The sequence below is a fragment of the Nomascus leucogenys genome, chromosome 7b (genome assembly GCF_006542625.1).
Source record: "Nomascus leucogenys isolate Asia chromosome 7b, Asia_NLE_v1, whole genome shotgun sequence".
Lineage (NCBI taxonomy): Eukaryota > Metazoa > Chordata > Mammalia > Primates > Hylobatidae > Nomascus > Nomascus leucogenys.
Genome location: NC_044387.1, coordinates 86,491,271 through 86,509,959, shown reverse-complemented (window position 1 = coordinate 86,509,959; position 18,689 = coordinate 86,491,271). Strand labels below are relative to the sequence as shown.

Below are 18,689 nucleotides of genomic sequence, written 5' to 3'. Positions count from 1 at the left end.
CTTGGGATTTTATCTCTCAAGTCCCACAGACTGGAAGCCAAGCATCCTCCCTTTCCCACTACGGTGCTTTTCTTATCTCAGTTACTCCAAGAATTATTTGTTCCTTCCCAGTCAAATTGCCCAGGTGCAAATCTGGCTCTGTTCTTTACCAGCTGGGGGACTTCTTTCCACAACTTCTTTTCTAAAAAGGGAATCATCCATAGTACTCACATCATAGGGTCCAGATGAAGAGTGCATAGGTTCATATATGAAAAATGCTTGAAAGGTGCCTGGCATAGTAAAACCCATATAAATTTAAGCTACCATTATTATTGTTATTATTTTCCTATGAGCACATGTAAATGCCATCATCTGTACTCTAGGATCCACTCAGGTATGAAATGAAAAACCAGGAAAATTGAACAACAATTTAAAGCACTATTAATCCTCTATTAGAAAGGAAAAATTCTATTTGTGAAGGCCAGTAAAATATTTTGTGAAAAATATTTCTGAATTCAACATATAAATATGTAAATCAGTGTAATCTCATTTACAGATTTTTAAAAATTCTACCTCTTCTCCAAGTTTGAGAATTGACTGATATATTTTGCTTTCAGCTTTTTAAAATAGCTTCAGCACTTGCATTACTTGTATTCCACAGCCCAGGAAGAGCTGCAGGGGAGGACCTGGAGATCTGCTGCAGGCAGCCTTTTGTGTGTCTGCCTCACAGATACAAGGTAGCATCACAAAGACCAGGATCCAGAAGAAGCAACCCTCTGCCAGCCACAGCTTGGAATAAAAATCAAGGAAGAACTGAAGAAATTAAACAGAAGAGGAAAAATGACTTCATAGTCATTTCCCCTTGAACTTCATTGTGACACAGATTCCTTTGCTCACATGACTTCATAGAGGATTTTTGAATCTGAAAATCGCAGGAAGTTGTCTTTATGGAACTTTATTAAAAACTTCTAGAAAAATGGCCTACATTTAAAAACAAATGCCTTAAATTGCATTTAAGGACAATAAGAAGACCCCCCACCGCCGGTTTTGCTTCCGTTTTCGTTTATCTGTTGCAGTGCACACCCTCATTCCTATGGATCACCATTCAAACTAATAAACCTGGAATTAATCTCTAACCATGACACACACACACACACACACACTCCATGACAGAATTCAGTCCACAGGATGAATTTGTAAAGAACGAACATTTGAATGCTATATGCAAAAGAGGTGTGATTTTATTAAACTGTAATTACTGTTGCACCAACCTATAATATGCCCTGAAAGAAATTCCAGAATAAAATAGGCAGCCTGAGGGCAGTTGCTTCTGGGTGTTTTCCAGAATCCTCCCGGCCACTCAAGCAATGGTCAATAGGTCATTTATTTTAATAGGTCACTTTAAAAGATGATTTTTAAATACGGTGAACACATTTTCATCACAGATTTCATCAAATCTACCTACTCATTTACCAAGTCAGAAAAACATAAAACCAGTTATTTAGCATGTTGGCAATAGCATTTTTACATCAACTAAAGAACCGCTGCCAAAGCAGTTCTTATAGAATTCTGAGAAATGGAAAATGAAGCTGAATAAGAAAGGTAACAAGAAGGGAAGAGAAGCCTAGGGTGAACTTCATTTTAATTTGGAAAGACAAGTTTGTTTATTTCCTGGTAAAGTATTAAACTCCAGGAGAAATCTTGTAATTTGACCCATAAATGCTTTTAGTGAACATTCCAATTTAATTGATTTAGATCAAAATAATTTCCTTTCCAAAGAGTTTAATAATATTTTATTTTTAAATGTCATTGACAAAGAGCATGATGTTTTATATTACAGAAAAGAAGTCCCAAGAGAAAATGCTTTGATTTTAAAAATTATTTTCTCTCCCTGTTTCTCCTGTTTTTCTGTTTTGTAGCCATATCCTCTTAGAAAAGACACAGGACTTTTTTTTACTAAAGATTTGTTTCCTTTAATTAACTTATTTAAGGCTGGAGTAATACCGCTTGTTACCTATTAAAATAAATTTGGAATTAGAATTTGAGCAAACTCTCAGAGGAAAAAAGAACTCTTTCCAATCAAGTCCATTTTCCGTGGACTTTTTTTTTAACTTGTAAAGAAAAGCAGCCATCATTACACATTACAACATTTGTAATCACCTAGTTTAAAAATTCATAGTGTTAGAAATTTTTCTTGTGCATAAAATTAAAATTGTATACAGAAATATAAATTTACCTAAGCAAATTAAACTGTATACTTAAGGGTCCATCAAAAATAGCCATCCATATTCTAGAAGACAGTAAATAATGAATAAATGCTTTATACATGTAGCAAATGCTGACAGATATGGTACTGGACTTGGCTGTCTTGTCAGCAGAAATTGAAAGATAAATTGAAAATCATAAGTTTAACTTATCAGACTGTAAGCTGTCAATAGGCAGGAATTCCTTCTATTGTCTTAAAAATTCCCACACATTTACATTGTCCAAAGCAGATGCAAAATAAATATTTGATGAAAGAGTAGAATAAATGATCCTGTTAAAGAGACTTTGAGGAGAAATAAAAGCAGATGTAAATAAGAGTATTTCAGCATGTATGACTACTAGAAATAGAAAAAAAGAAATCTACCAGAAAAATTCCAACCTAGCTGAAAAAACAAACAAGTAACATCAAAAATTCTCAGAATAATAAAAGAACAGGAGTTAGGAAGCCAGGACTCTAATTTCAACTGTTATTAACTTCTTGTGCTATTTCAGTTACCATTAAATTTTTTAGCCTCAAATTTCTCATTTCTGAAATGACAGGGCAGGCTTAAAGAATATCCATGGCCCGTTTTGCCTAACAAATTGCTATTGGGGTTCCTCACGTTGTGGGTGTGAATGGTTGTGAATGAAACAGGGAAATAAAATAAGCCTAGTCACTTATATATTTTGAAGAGATTTACTTAATGTTTCCATAAAGAAGCATTCAATCTTCACCTAATAAGAATGACAGTTTTATATTCACTTTTTTCCTAATCCAAAAGTTTTACATGAGAAAATATTACTATAGTAGGAAGTACACTATCTTCGGAGACAATCAGAATTAGAATAAAATCCAGGCTTTGACACTATTTTAGAAACTGAAAATTAATCATCCAGATTTTCACTGTCTTCATCTGCAAAATGAGGATAATATCTATGTCATAGAGTTCTTTTGAGGATTCAATCTATGTAAACTGTGTGTGTATGCCTAAAATGCCCAGTGCATTCTCTACCATTGGATCACAATACATGACTGTAGGGAAAAGAAAGAGAGATCAGACTATTACTGTGTCTATGGAGAAAGGGAAGACATAAGAAATTCCATTTTGACCTGTACCTTGAACAATTGCTTTGCTGAGATGCTGTTAATTTGTAACTTTGCCCCAGTCACTTTGCCCCAGCCACTTTGCCCCAACTTTGAGCTCACAAAAACATGTGTTGTATGCAATCAAGGTTTAAGGGATTTAGGGCTGTGCAGGATGTGCCTTGTTAACAAAATGTTTACAAGCAGTATGCTTGGTAAAAGTCATCGCCATTCTCTAGTCTCAATAAACCAGGGGCACAATGCACTGCGGAAAGCCACAGGGACCTCTGCCTTGGAAAGCAGGGTATTGTCCAAGGTTTCTCCCCATGTGATAGTCTGAAATATGGCATCGTGGGATGAGAAAGACCTGACTGTCCCCCAGCCTGACACCCAGAAAAGGTCTGTGCTGAGGTGGATTAGTAAAGGAGGAAAGCCTCTTGCAGTTGAGATGGAGGAAGGCCACTGTCTCCTGCCTGCCCCTGGGAACTGAATGTCTCGGTGTAAAATCCGATTGTACATTTGTTCAATTCTGAAATAAGAGAAAAACCGTCCTGTGGCAGGAGGCGAGACATGTTGGCAGCAATGCTGCTTTGTTATTCTTTACTCCACTGAGATGTTTGGGTGGAGAGAAACATAAATCTGGCTTACGTGCACATCCAGGCATAGTACCTCCCCATGAACTTAATTGTGACACAGATTCCTTTGCTCACGTTTTCTTGCTGACCTATTATCACCCTGCTCTCCTAGCGCATTCCTCTTGCTGATATAGTGAAAATAATAATCAATAAAAACTGAGGGAACTCAGAGACCAGTGCCAGTGCAGGTCCTTGGTGTGCTGAGCGCTGGTCTCCTGGGCCCCCTATTGTTTCTCTATACTTTGTCTCTGTGTCTTATTTCTTTTCTCAGTCTCTCGTCCCACCTGACGAGAAATACCCACAGGTGTGGAGGGGCAGGCCACCTCTTCACATGACCTCTATTAAGATAAAATTAGATCCTCTCAATGGAATGTTAATCATAATACAAACACCGCAAATGGCATGCATGGGCAGAAGTCATGCAAATTAGGGAGTTATGGAGTTTTACTGCTGTAAGTAACCTTGGGATTATTATTTTACAGACGAGAAAACTGAGATCCAAAGAAATGATCTTTTCGAAAGTTTCCTGCTAGTTAAGGGTTCACTTGTAGCAGGAATCCAGATGTACCGACACACTGGGACATACTGGAACCTCAGTTATCCCACTTACAAGGGGTAAAAAGCGACAGTATAAAAGTAAGTTTTTATAAAACTAAGAAAAAAATAGATAATCTTAAAATACTATATCATCAACTATTTAAACAGTTTTGACAGCATATTTTCACACTACCTTCTTGGAACTTATGATGATATTTTCTAAAATGTGATGAACTCTGCGCTATCAGTGAAATATTGACTAAGTAATAGGATTTTATTTTTCCACCCCTTCATTAGGTGACAAGTTATAAGAAAAATATTCAAAGAGTAAATGTCAAATGTGTGGAAAATCTCTCATTAGCATGACATTTCTCTGGTCCATGTAAGATTTTCCTCATGCCATAATATTTATATTTATATTAATCATAAGAAGTAATTAATTTGTGTTATTGATAGAAGGCCAATGATTACTATTATTAATCAGATTAGTATCCTGACAATATCTTTATCACAGACTTCAATATAAATCTAATGCTCATAATAAAATATACTAGAGTGAAAAATAATGTTGGATAATGGAATAGTTAAAATTATGAATTACAAAATCAAGTGAAAGAATAAAAACAGTCAGCAGAAATTCATGACAAAATTTCATTAAAATTATTTCATGGATGAATTTGTTTGTTTTTATACCGTGTTTTCCACCAAGGCAAATTTCTCCCGTGTATCAATCATTCATGTATCAGCAGTGCCACTAGGTGTCAGTATAAGCTAAATGACCAGCTAATATCTACATTTAACTGATACATTGTCTTAACTGAACGAAAAGGGGACATTCTCTAGATATTTTATGGAACACATAACTAAACTGTCTCCAAACTATAAATAATGTTACTCTATATTTTTGTCTAAAATTTTTCATATTTTTCTAAATTAAATTCTATTTCTTTGAGATTTCCAGAGCAGTTAGTTGAAATCTGTAAGAGTAAATTAGAGAGTAGGATTAGGCAAAAGATCATGTTGCATACCAAATAAACAAAGGAAAAATAGAGGCTCTGTCAAATAGATCAGTCTTACACTTATTTATAAAAATATATTAACGTAAAATCTAGCTAATCACATAGGTTATTAGATAAAACAAACATTTTTACTATCAAGCCATAGATTTCTATCTGTTAAAAATAACATATAAATCAAACTGCTAATGTTAATATGAAATACATTATATAGATATTTAGGTACAGTTCTACTTAAACAAACTGCACTGTTCCACTTAAGCAAACTGCACTGATCACAAATCAGGCAAAAACTATTGGGTTTTCCTAAATGCTCAACTGCAAAGAGCTTTAGGTAGGATACTGTGTGGTTCTGCAAATATTTCACAAAGTGCTTCAATGAAATTTTATCTGCTATGCTTGGAGATTTATTTACAATCCTATTATTGAATCAAATTCACCAGAAGAGAAACCTGGATCTTAGTCAAAAAAAGAGAAGCATGACTAAAATTTGCTGACCTGTAGAATGTGTGGCTTGAAAGCCTTTTCTTTGAACAGATGCATCAGAAACAAACCGAACAAACATTTTATTTCCAGTAGCCACAAGGGGATCTGGTATCTTGTTGCCACATAGTCGTCCAAGAATTGGTGACTTTTCTGTTTCTCCATCAAATACTTCTAAGTGGTCATAAGCACATTCTTGATGCTGCTCAATCTCAAATTCACTAAAGGCCTTTTTTAAAAAGAAGAAATAATTTTAAAAAAAAAAAACCACTCAAAATGAGATAACTTTTGGGACAGAAATACATATCAATAAAAAAATATGTTCAGGGCATACTAATAATTTAATACATCTACAGCATAATTGAGAAAGATGTGAAATCAATAAAATATGTAATCTCTGAAAAGACACAATGAAGAAAACAATGTAATAACTTCATATGAAATTCTACTATTTGGCTATTAAAACCAATTCTACTATTGCAATTCAATCTCAGAATTTAAACAGAATATAAAAAAATGGTATTTTATTCTGAATTTAATCCAAAGGATTCATCAGAAAATTTCAAACAATCATATTAAAAGATTGGGTCCTTCTGGGTTTGATAATCGTAGAACCCATTGAACATTATCCTACCCTTAGGCACTTAAACTAAACTCAATAAAGTATTATTATATTTTTACAAAACTAAAATGCAACAAATCTTCATAGCATAAATGAAAGAATAACTTTCACTATCTATTTCTTTATTTAGCTCTTACAAACCATATCATTAGCAAACACTGATAATACTTAATGCTAAAATATTTTTAATTTACTTTTCATGTAGATGGTACACTTATTTTAATATTGGACATCTTGGAGAATTTGAATGCTTTGCTCTTATTTATGAAATTATAAACTATTCTAATTTATCTGTGTTGTAATTTTCATCTGTGTGACTTAGCACATTTAAAATAAAAAATAATTAAATGTATAACACACTATAGATCACAAAGGAAAGTTTAATTGAGATGGATGAAAATAACATTGTCCAAGCTATTAATAATTACATAAATTACAGGTTATTTGCTATTGCCAAAGGCTCTTTCCTTTCCCCAGAAAAACAATCATACATTGAAGAAATAAAGCCATCATTCCTACTTAAGTCTATAGAAGAAAACTAAAATATTATAAAGCAAATAAACATGAAAAAGTATGAAATATATTTCAAATTTGGTTAATTTGCTATAATCCCTCCAACAAAATATTGGCACATGAATTTTAATATAGTTATTTTCTTTGATACAGTTTTACTGAAGTGATCATAATGTTCAGTCTAATTGAAGACATACAAAAAAAAAACTAAAAATTGCTCTGTCTCAGTGTGAACCCACTATCTATTCCATACCACACTACATCACCCACTATCACTTCTGACTTCGGAGGAGTGAGGAAAGAAATGAAATAAACAATTCATATTAACTAGGGAGTAGAAGAAAGGAATGGAGTTACTTAACGGAAGAAAGAAAAGGGGGAAAAAAAGCTGATCTCTCTTTTGTCTCTTTCCACTGCACTCTACTTCAAAAGTAGAAATAAAAAAAATTATAACCAATAAGCATTAGAGTAATTGTTTGTTATAATCATTATGGATGAAAAGGAATGTTACTTCATTTGACCAAAGACACTGGCTAGTACAAAAAGACTGAACATACCACAAAGAATCTCACTGGAAAGAGAAGACAGTGTAGGGAAATACAGTGAACAAGGAGACATCAGTAGAGTCTATTTATCCTGAAGCACAACATGCAAAGCAGGTGATAACTGAAGGAATGTGTCACTTGTTAATCTCTGTAACCCAGTGGAGTGCACACATTGCATAGGATGCAGAAGATTCTGAATAAGTATATGGATGTCTGCCTAAATCTGTCAATGTATTTACCCAAAAACCTAGCTGACGTTTATGGCCAACCTCAAATATGAAAATTCTACAGACAGGGCCTACTAAATCTCATTTTCTGCCTCTCATGAAATAGCAGTCTGCTTCTATTACCATTGTGTACATATATACATTCCTAACATCAGTTTGTAATTGATAGGAAACCACTATGAGAAAATTGGCTTAACCGCACCTAGAGTTCTTTATTAAATATGAAACTAAGCTTCTGAATTATAAATATAATGTTATTTCAAGAGGAAAAACATTGGTTCAGGAAAAGAACATCTGAAAACCACTGCAAGTTGAGCAAGTATCTCTTTTGATTGTGATTTAAAGTCATTAATCTGTAAATATAAAGAGCAAAGAACCAGGGAAACCTGCTGCATAGAAGAGAGTATTTTAAGAAAGTTGCAGGTAGTGGCATTCTAAAGTATTTGCTATAAGTAATGGCTAAAGCTGGGATCAGAATTTACAGACCACACATGTGTTCAGTCCATTGATTGGTCCATTGAAGACTGAATGAATGAGATAAATAGGTGACTATTTTTCTTCCTAATGAAATGCAGGATGTCTGGCGTAAATCATAACATCTGTTTAACAGAACGGAGCAACACCGCACAAAGTAGCATTGAGCTGGTGGGCTGGGGGCCATACTGACAGCTGGTCTGGAGCCAACTGGCTACAGCTCTTTATCAAATTGCTGGTGGAATCAGACTGAGTCTGTAAGAGTCATATTAGTCAAAGGTTCCATAGCTGACATATACTCTAGTGATGCAAACAACTCTCATTCATTAATGAATTTTCTTTTTGGAATAGGTAGCAACTTGTCAGGTCAAATGCCAAAGCTGGGTGGTCCTTTTCCAGAAATCAGCCTGAACTAAAAGCTCCACCACACACAAGCAAAGGTGTGACTAATTCACAGGCTGAGATCTCGGAAGTCTGCCCCTTATACAGTAGAGATACCCACACAGAGAACCTTCCATACGCAGTGACTTTACATCAACAGAAAATATTTCCAGGCCACAGAAATGTATTATAGGAACTCTTCGGAAACGAAAAACTTCTAAAATATTTTTCAGAGTTCATGATGATAAGGTGTGATATGCCATTTATCACTTTATTCTACAACACAAGCTGCACCATGAATCTCAATATCTAAATAATAAAGAATGTGCACACTTCCAACCACCAGGAACCAATGCCACAGAAATGTCCCCAGAAGACACTTAGGTTCCCGAAAAGTCTTGCAAGTTCACAATGGAGACAGGATAGCCAGCAAGGCTGAATGTATAAAGCTGTAAGGAACTTGGATTTCCACTCAAAAACACTATCTTCCTTTGGTAGACTTAAATATTTTTCCTAAGTGTTTAAGACTTTATAAGTATTTGGGTATTAAAAAACTTTAAAGCATACTCATTCCATGATTATATTTCTATAATTTTAGGGTTACTAATCTGGGTTTTAGAAAGGCCAAAAAAAAAAGTGAATAACCATGGGCCCTAGTCAGAAATCTGAATGCATTTCCCACAAGACAAGCAAGCTAAGAGATTAAGGAGTCCAATTCAAAAGAAATAAAATTGAACTCTCGCTATAGGCTGTGGAAATAATAACTTTATTTCTGGAACACCCAAGCAAGTCTAATCTACCTGGCTGGCCCCTGGCCAGGCTTCCAGACGCTGTTCACCCATATGAACATCTGTAGAGGTTCTTTTATTGAAAATACAGGCAATGGCTAAAGAATGAGGCCTTGCAGAGTAACTGCATATATTCACAAAGGACAAGATAGTAAAATGATAGCACTTAATGCAGAAATAAAATTTAGCAAGGGTGAACATTTAAACTAAAAGAATTAAAGAGACTGATGCAATTTGAGCAACTGTAAGATAAGCTTTAGAGGTCCCTAGTCCCAGCCATCTTTCACCTTTTCCTGTTTGATAAAAACTGGCATTTGGTTTCCCACAAAATATTTGAAGGATTAGAGGCCACTGGAAAAAAATGGCGTCATGGAGTACAAACCTCAGTCTCCTGATTCAAAAGAACCTTTCTTCTCCATGAGTCCTCTATAACTGTGATCAAATATATTTTTTATGGATTTATGATGGATAATTATTTAACAGTTGTAGATGTTTTCATTTTTTAAATATCCCATATATAAAGCTATAACTTGTAACTGTATGTTATATAGCAAAACTCAAGGGTATGATAAATCAACTAAAAATGATATAAGCACATTAGCTTATTGCAGTATGCTCGGATGCCTAGAACTTTGCTTGTTTGTATTTTGTTTTGAATGAACATTAATTCAAAGTATAAAAAGGTACCCCCAAATTTAATTATCAGTTGAGTCTTTCAGAACCAAGACAGGATAAAAACAGGGATAACAGATACTTGTACTTATGCATTTAGAACTTTGTCCCTTTTCTAGCAAGAAGATTTTTTTTCCCCAAGCATCTTTTGACTGCAATTTCTTTGTACTTTAAAGCTATAATCATGCAGTCAGTACCTCATGATTAAACAAACACACAGACGCATAATAAAAACAAAGCAAATGTGTTTTTTGTGTGTCCCTGCTGTAGCAGATTGCCAAACATTTAATGCCTTAAAACAACACAAATTTATTCTTCTACAGATGTGGAGGTCAGTTGTCTAAATTGGGAAGGCAAGGTTGTGTGTTTCTAGTCTAATTCTTCTCCCCTTGAATCCTGGCCAGCCTTAGTGATCTGCTTTACCAACAGAATGTTCCGAAGTAATGTTCAAGGGCTTCTGAGGCTTCCATGGCCTCTTGGGACACTTTGGGGATCCAGGACTGACAGAAAAGAGTCTGGTTCCTTTGAGACCGCCATGTTGCAATGGTCATGTGTAGGTGCTATGGCTGTCCCAGCTGAGTCAGCCTTTTAGCCCTCCACATCAAGATGACAGACATAAAATTGCAACCACCTTGACCCTTTACATATGCTCCCAGGTGAATCAATCAATGTCACATGCAACAGAAAAGTCACCAGCAAAGTACTACTTAAATACTGATATGCCACTCCCTCAAACTATGAGATGTAACAGTGCTTGTTTTATGCCATGAGGTTTTGGGCTAATTTGCTATGCAGCAGTAGACAACAACTAGAACAGTCCATAAAAGGTAATAACTGCAGTATAATGCCTAAGTTTTGATATAAACCTATAATAAACTGACTCTGATAGTTTAGTTCTCATATTAATGTACAGTAATATATATTAGATTTATTTTTATTTATTTTTATTTTTTTATTATTATACTTTAGGTTTTAGGGTACATGTGCACAATGTGCGGGTTTGTTACATATGTATCCATGTGCCATGTTGGTTTGCTGCACCCATTAACTCGTCATTTAGCATTAGGTATATCTCCTAATGCTGTCCCTCCCCACTCCCCCTACCCCACAACAGTCCCCGGAGTGTGATGTTCCCCTTCCTGTGTCCATGAGTTCTCATTGTTCAATTCCCACCTATGAGTGAGAACATGCGGTGTTTGGTTTTTTGTCCTTGCGATAGTTTACTGAGAATGATGTTTTCCAGTTTCATCCATGTCCCTACAAAGGACATGAACTCATCATTTTTTAGGGCTGCATAGTATTCCATGGTGTATACATGCCACATTTTCTTAATCCAGTCTATCGTTGTTGGACATTTGGGTTGGTTCCAAGTCTTTGCTATTGTGAATAGTGCTGCAATAAACATACGTGTACATGTGTCTTTATAGCAGCATGAATTATAGTCCTTTGGGTATATACCCAGTAATGGGATGGCTGGGTCAAATGGTATTTCTAGTTCTAGATCCCTGAGGAATCACCACATAGGCGTGGGCAAGGACTTCATTTCTAAAACACCAAAAGCAATGGCAACAAAAGCCAAAATTGACAAATGGGATCTCATTAAACTAAAGAGCTTCAGCACAGCAAAAGAAACTACCATCAGAGTGAACAGGCAGCCTACAGAATGGGAGAAAATTTTTGCAACCTACTCATCTGACAAAGGGCTAATATCCAGAATCTACAATGAACTCAAACAAATTTACAAGAAAAAAACAAACAACCCCATCAAAAAGTGGGCGAAGGACAGGAACAGACACTTCTCAAAAGAAGACATTTATGCAGCCAAAAAAACACATGAAAAAATTCTCATCATCACTGGCCATCAGAGAAATGCAAATCAAAACCACAGTGAGATACCATCTCACACCAGTTAGAATGGCCATCATTAAAAAGTCAGGAAACAACAGGTGCTGGAGAGGATGTGGATAAATAGGAACACTTTTACACTGTTGGTGGGAATATATATTAGATTTAGATAATCATACTGTAAACTGAATATGCATATGGTGAATGAACACCATGCACACAAATGCTCCTATCTCACAAAGGGTACACAGGAATTTTATTGTAATTCCTATTATCTATAACTGCTAGATCATCTAAATATCTTTTTGAGATTATAGGCTTATAACCCAAATTAACCAAAATAATTGTTATCTCAGACACAGTGAAAGAAGGCTTGTTTATACCTATCAGCCACTACCTACATGTCACTTGACGAAACCATATATCAAGTTAGAGGACAATTTGGGTTAGAAAGTACAGTAGGCTTTCAAAATTCATAAACTATGACTGAAAAAAATTGTCTCATAAAATTGTCTTCAGTGACAATTTTCTTTTCCTTGCTTCTAAATTGAATAGGGAACATGTAGAAATCTTGTGTTATCCTTATACCAAAACCAGACAATTACCCGACAACAGCAACAAAAAACCTGAAGACCAGTACCACTAATGAACATAGATGAAAAGCCTTCAACAAAATACTAGCAAACTGAATTCAACGGCACATTGAAAAGATCATTCACTATGATAAAGTGGGATTCATCCCAAGGATGCAAGGATGGTTCAACACATGCATATCTATAAATGTAATGCATGACATTAACAGAATGAAGGACAAAAATGATCTGATCATATTAATAGAAAAAAGCATTTGGCAAATTCAACGTCCTTTCATGATAAAAAAAAAACTCTCAACAAATTAGGCATATAAAGAATGTGCAACAACACAATAAAGACTATGTATGACAAACTCACAGCTAACATCATAATCAACTAAGATCTGAAATAAGACAAGGATGCCCACTCTCACCACTTCTATTCAATATAGTACCGGAGGTCCTAGACAGAACAATTAGGCCATAGAAAGAAAAGGCATCCAAATTGAAAAAAAAAAAAAAAGTTAAATTATCCATGTTTGCAGATGACACAATCTCATGCAGAGAAAACTCTGAAGACTCCACCAGAAACCTATTAGAAAGTAATAAATAAATTCAGTAAAGTTGCAAGATATAAAATCAATAGGCAAAAATCAGTAGCATTCTTATTTACTAGCAATAAACTATCTGAAAAAGAAATCAAGAAAACAATACCATTTACAACAGCCCCAAAAATTAAAATACTTTGAAATAAATTTAACCCAGTAAGTGGAAATCTCTACACTGAAAACTATAAAACATTGATGAAAGAAAACACAAATAACATTTTTTCACAGGAATAGAAAAAAAACCACTAAAATGTGTATGGAACCATAAAAAGACTGCATAGCCAAAGCAATCCTGAACAAAACAAAAACTGGAGAACAAAAAAACCAAAGTTAGAATCATCCTAATACCTGATCTCAAAATATACTACAAAGCTATTATAACCAAAACAGCATAATACTGACATAAAAACAGGCATATAAACTAATAAAACAGAACAGTGAATCCAGAAATAAATCCACACATTTACAGCCAACTGATTTTTGACAAAGATGCCAAGAACACACAATAGGGAAACGACAGTCTCCTCTAATGATGTTGGGAAAACTGGATATCCACATGCAGAAGAATAACATTAGACCCATATATCACACCATATTGAAAAATCAATTCTAAATGAATTAAAGACGTAAATATAAGATTCAAAACTATGAAACTACTAGAGAAAAACATAGGGAAAAGTTCCATGACATTGGTCTGGGCAATGACTTTTTGGATTTCACCCCAAAAACACAGACAATGAAAGCAAAAATAGACAAATGAGATTACATCAAACTAAAAAGCTTCTGTAAAGGAAAGGGAGCAATCAACAGAGTGGAAAGACAACCTACAGAATGGGAGAAAATATTTATGAACTATACATCTGATACCAGGCTAATATCCAAAATATAAAAGGAACTCAAACAGCTCGATAACAAGGAAACGACTAAACCTATTTATGGGCAAAGGGCTTGAATAGACATTTCTCAAAAGAAAAGACACAAATAACCAACAGGTATTTGAAAAAATGCTCAACATCACTAACCATCCAGAAAATGCAAATCAAAACCAAAATGAGATATCACCCCACACCTGCTAGAGTGACTATTATCATAAACACAAAAGATAACAAGTGCTGGTAAGGACGTGGAGAAAAGGGAATCCTTGCATACTGTTGTTGGGAATGTAAATTAGTACAGCCACTCAAAAAAAGTATGGAGCCTCCTCGAAAAGTTAAAAATAGAACTACTGTATGGTCCAGCAATTTCACTACTGGGTTTATATCAAAAAGAAATGAAATCAGGATGTTGAAGGAATGCCTGTTGCTCCCATGTTCATTGCAGCACTATTCACAACAGCCAAGATATGGAATGAACCTAAGTGTCCATCAGTGGATGAATGGATTACAAAATGTGGTATATATACACAGTGGAGTACTATTCAGCCACAAAATGAAGGAAATCTTTTCATTTGTAGCAACGTGGGTGAACCCGCAGGACATTATGTTAAGTGAAATAAGCCAGGCACAGAAAGATAAATACTACATGGTCACACTTATATGTGGAATCTAAAGTGATCAAACTTAAAGAAGCAGAGAGTTGAATGGTGTTGACCAAAGGCTAGGGTGGTTGAGATGGGAAAGGGTTGAGTAGATGTTAGTCAAAAAATACAAAATTTCAGTTAGATGGAAGGAATAAATTCAATAGAACTATCATATAACATGGTGACTCATAGTTAGTAACATATTATACTCTTTTTTTTATTGCTTTGCTATTTTTATTTTTACTTTTTTTTTTAATTATACTTTAGGTTTTAGGGTACATGTGCACAATGTGCAGGTTTGTTACATATGTATCCATGTGCCATGTTGATTTCCTGCACCCATTAACTCGTCATTTAGCATTAGGTATATCTCCTAATGCTGTCCCTCCCCCCTCCCCCCACCCCACAACAGTCCCTGGAGTGTGATGTTCCCCTTCCTGTGTCCATGAGTTCTCATTGTTCAATTCCCACCTATGAGTGAGAACATGCGGTGTTTGGTTTTTTGTCCTTGCGATAGTTTACTGAGAATGATGTTTTCCAGTTTCATCCACGTCCCTACAAAGGACACGAACTCATCATTTTTTATGGCTGCATAGTATTCCATGGTGTATATGTGCCACATTTTCTTAATCCAGTCTATTGTTGTTGGACATTTGGGTTGGTTCCAACTCTTTGCTATTGTGAATAGTGCCACAATAAACATACGTGTGCATGTGTCTTTATAGCAGCATGATTTATAGTCCTTTGGGTATATACCCAGTAATGGGATGGCTGGGTCAAATGGTATTTCTAGTTCTAGATCCCTGAGGAATCGCCACACTGACTTCCACAATGGTTGAACTAGTTTACAGTCCCACCAACAGTGTAAAAGTGTTCCTATTTCTCCACATCCTCTCCAGCACCTGTTGTTTCCTGCTTTTTTAATGATGGCCATTCTAACTGGTGTGAGATGGTATCTCACTGTGGTTTTGATTTGCATTTCTCTGATGGCCAGTGATGATGAGCATTTCTTCATGTGTTTTTTGGCTGCATAAATGTCTTCTTTTGAGAAGTGTCTGTTCATGTCCTTCGCCCACTTTTTGATGGGGTTGTTTGTTTTTTTCTTGTAAATTTGTTTGAGTTCATTGTAGATTCTGGATATTAGCCCTTTGTCAGATGAGTAGGTTGCAAAAATTTTCTCCCATTCTGTAGGTTGCCTGTTCACTCTGATGGTAGTTTCTTTTGCTGTGCAGAAGCTCTTTAGTTTAATGAGATCCCATTTGTCAATTTTGGCTTTTGTTGCCATTGCTTTTGGTGTTTTAGACATGAAGTCCTTGCCCATGCCTATGTCCTGAATGGTATTGCCTAGGTTTTCTTGTAGGATTTTAATGGTTTTAGGTCTAACATGTAAGTCTTTAATCCATCTTGAATTAATTTTTGTAAGGTGTAAGGAAGGGATCCAGTTTCAGCTTTCTACATATGGCTAGCCAGTTTTCCCAGCACCATTTATTAAATAGGGAATCCTTTCCCCATTGCTTGTTTTTGTCAGGTTTGTCAAAGATCAGATAGTTGTACATATGCGGCACCATTTCTGAGGGCTCTGTTCTGTTCCATTGATCTATGTCTCTGTTGTGGTACCAGTACCATGCTGTTTTGGTTACTGTAGCCTTGTAGTATAGTTTAAAGTCAGGTAGCGTGATGCCTCCAGCTTTGTTCTTTTGGCTTAGGATTGACTTGGTGATGCAGGCTCTTTTTTGGTTCCATATGAACTTTAAAGTAGTTTTTTCCAATTCTTTGAAGAAAGTCATTGGTAGCTTGATGGGGATGGCATTGAATCTATAAATTACCTTGGGCAGTATGGCCATTTTCACGATATTGATTCTTCCAACCCATGAGCATGGAATGTCCTTCCATTTGTTTGTATCCTCTTTTATTTCATTGTGCAGTGGTTTCTAGTTCTCCTTGAAGAGGTCCTTCACATCCCTTGTAAGTTGGATTCCTAGGTATTTTATTCTCTTTGAAGCAATTGTGAATGGGAGTTCACTCATGATTTGGCTGTTTGTCTGTTATTGGTGTACAAGAATGCTTGTGATTTTTGTACATTGATTTTGTATCCTGAGACTTTGCTGAAGTTGCTAATCAGCTTAAGGAGATTTTGGGCTGAGACAATGGGGCTTTCTAGATATACAATCATGTCATCTGCAAACAGGGACAATTTGACTTCCTCTTTTCCTAATTGAATACCCTTTATTTCCTTCTGCTGCCTGATTGCTCTGGCCAGAACTTCCAGCACTATGTTGAATAGGAGGGGTGAGAGGGGGCATCCCTGTCTTGTGCCAGTTTTCAGAGGGAATGCTTCCAGTTTTTGCCCATTCAGTATGATATTGGCTGTGGGTTTGTCATAGATAGCTCTTATTATTTTGAGATACGTCCCATCAATACCTAATTTATTGAGAGTTTTTAGCATGAAGCGTTGTTGAATTTTGTCAAAGGCCTTTTCTGCATCTATTGAGATAATCATGTGGTTTTTTTCTTTGGTTCTGTTTATATGCTGGATTACATTTATTGATTTGCGTATGTTGAACCAGCCTTGCATCCCAGGGATGAAGCCCACTTGATCATGGTGGATAAGCTTTTTGATGTGCTGCTGGATTCGGTTTGCCAGTATTTTATTGAGGATTTTTGCATCAATGTTCATCAAGGATATTGGTCTGAAATTCTCGTTTTTGGTTATGTCTCTGCCAGGCTTTGGTATCAGGACAATGCTGGCTTCATAAAATGTGTTAGGGAGGATTCCCTCTTTTTCTATCAATTGGAATAGTTTCAGAAGGAATGGTACCAGTTCCTCCTTGTACCTCTGGTAGAATTCAGCTGTGAATCCATCAGGTCCTGGACTCTTTTTGGTTGGTAAGCTATTAATTATTGCCACAATTTCAGAACCTGTTATTGGTCTATTCAGAGATTCAACTTCTTCCTGATTTAGCCTTGGGAGGGTGTATTTGTTGAGGAATTTATCCATTTCTTCTAGATTTTCTAGTTTATTTGCATAGAGGTGTTTGTAGTATTCTCTGATGGTAGATTGTATTTCTGTGGGGTTGGTGGTGATATCCCCTTTTTCATTTTTTATTGCATCTATTTGATTCTTCTCTCTTTTCTTCTTTATTAGTCTTGTTAGCTGTCTATCAATTTTGTTGATCTTTTCAAAAAACCAGCTCCTGGATTCATTAATTTTTTGAAGGGTTTTTTGTGTCTCTATTTCCTTCAGTTCTGCTCTGATTTTAGTTATTTCTAGCCTTCTGCTAGCTTTTGAATGTGTTTGCTCTTGCTTTTCTAGTTCTTTTAATTGTGATGTTAGGGTGTCAATTTTGGATCTTTCCTGCTTTCTCTTGTGGGCACTTAGTGCTATAAATTTCCCTCTACACACTGCTTTGAACGTGTCCCAGAGATTCTGGTATGTTGTGTCTTTGTTCTCGTTGGTTTCAAAGAACATCTTTATTTCTGCCTTCATTTCATTATGTACCCAATAGTCATTCAGGAGCAGGTTGTTCAGTTTCCATGTAGTTGAGCAGTTTTGAGTGAGTTTCTTAATCCTGAGTTCTAGTTTGATTGCACTGTGGTCTGAGAGACAGTTTGTTATAATTTCTGTTCTTTTACATTTGCTGAGGAGAGCTTTACTTCCAACTATGTGGTCAATTTTGGAATAGGTGTGGTGTGGTGCTGAAAAAAATGTATATTCTGTTGATTTGGGGTGGAGAGTTCTGTAGATGTCTATTAGGTCCACTTTATGTAGAGCTGAGTTCAATTCCTGGATATCCTTCTTAACTTTCTGTCTTGTTGATCTGTCTAATGTTGACATTGGGGTGTTAAAATCTCCCATTATTATTGTGTGGGAGTTTAAGTCCCTTTGTAGGTCACTCAGGACTTGCTTTATGAATCTGGGTGCTCCTGTGTTGGGTGCATATATAT

At 35.7% G+C, this 18,689-nt stretch overlaps 1 protein-coding gene across 2 annotated transcripts in view; it reads right to left on the bottom strand.

The window, feature by feature from the left end:
- Nucleotides 1–18,689, bottom strand: part of TLL1 (tolloid like 1) — a 237,708-nt gene that overhangs the window by 7,117 nt on the left and 211,902 nt on the right. For both annotated transcript variants that reach the window (XM_030816298.1, XM_030816299.1), the window contains one exon: nucleotides 5,994–6,207. In XM_030816298.1, coding sequence (XP_030672158.1) covers nucleotides 5,994–6,207 — 214 coding nt within the window. The remainder of the gene's footprint in view (nucleotides 1–5,993; nucleotides 6,208–18,689) is intronic.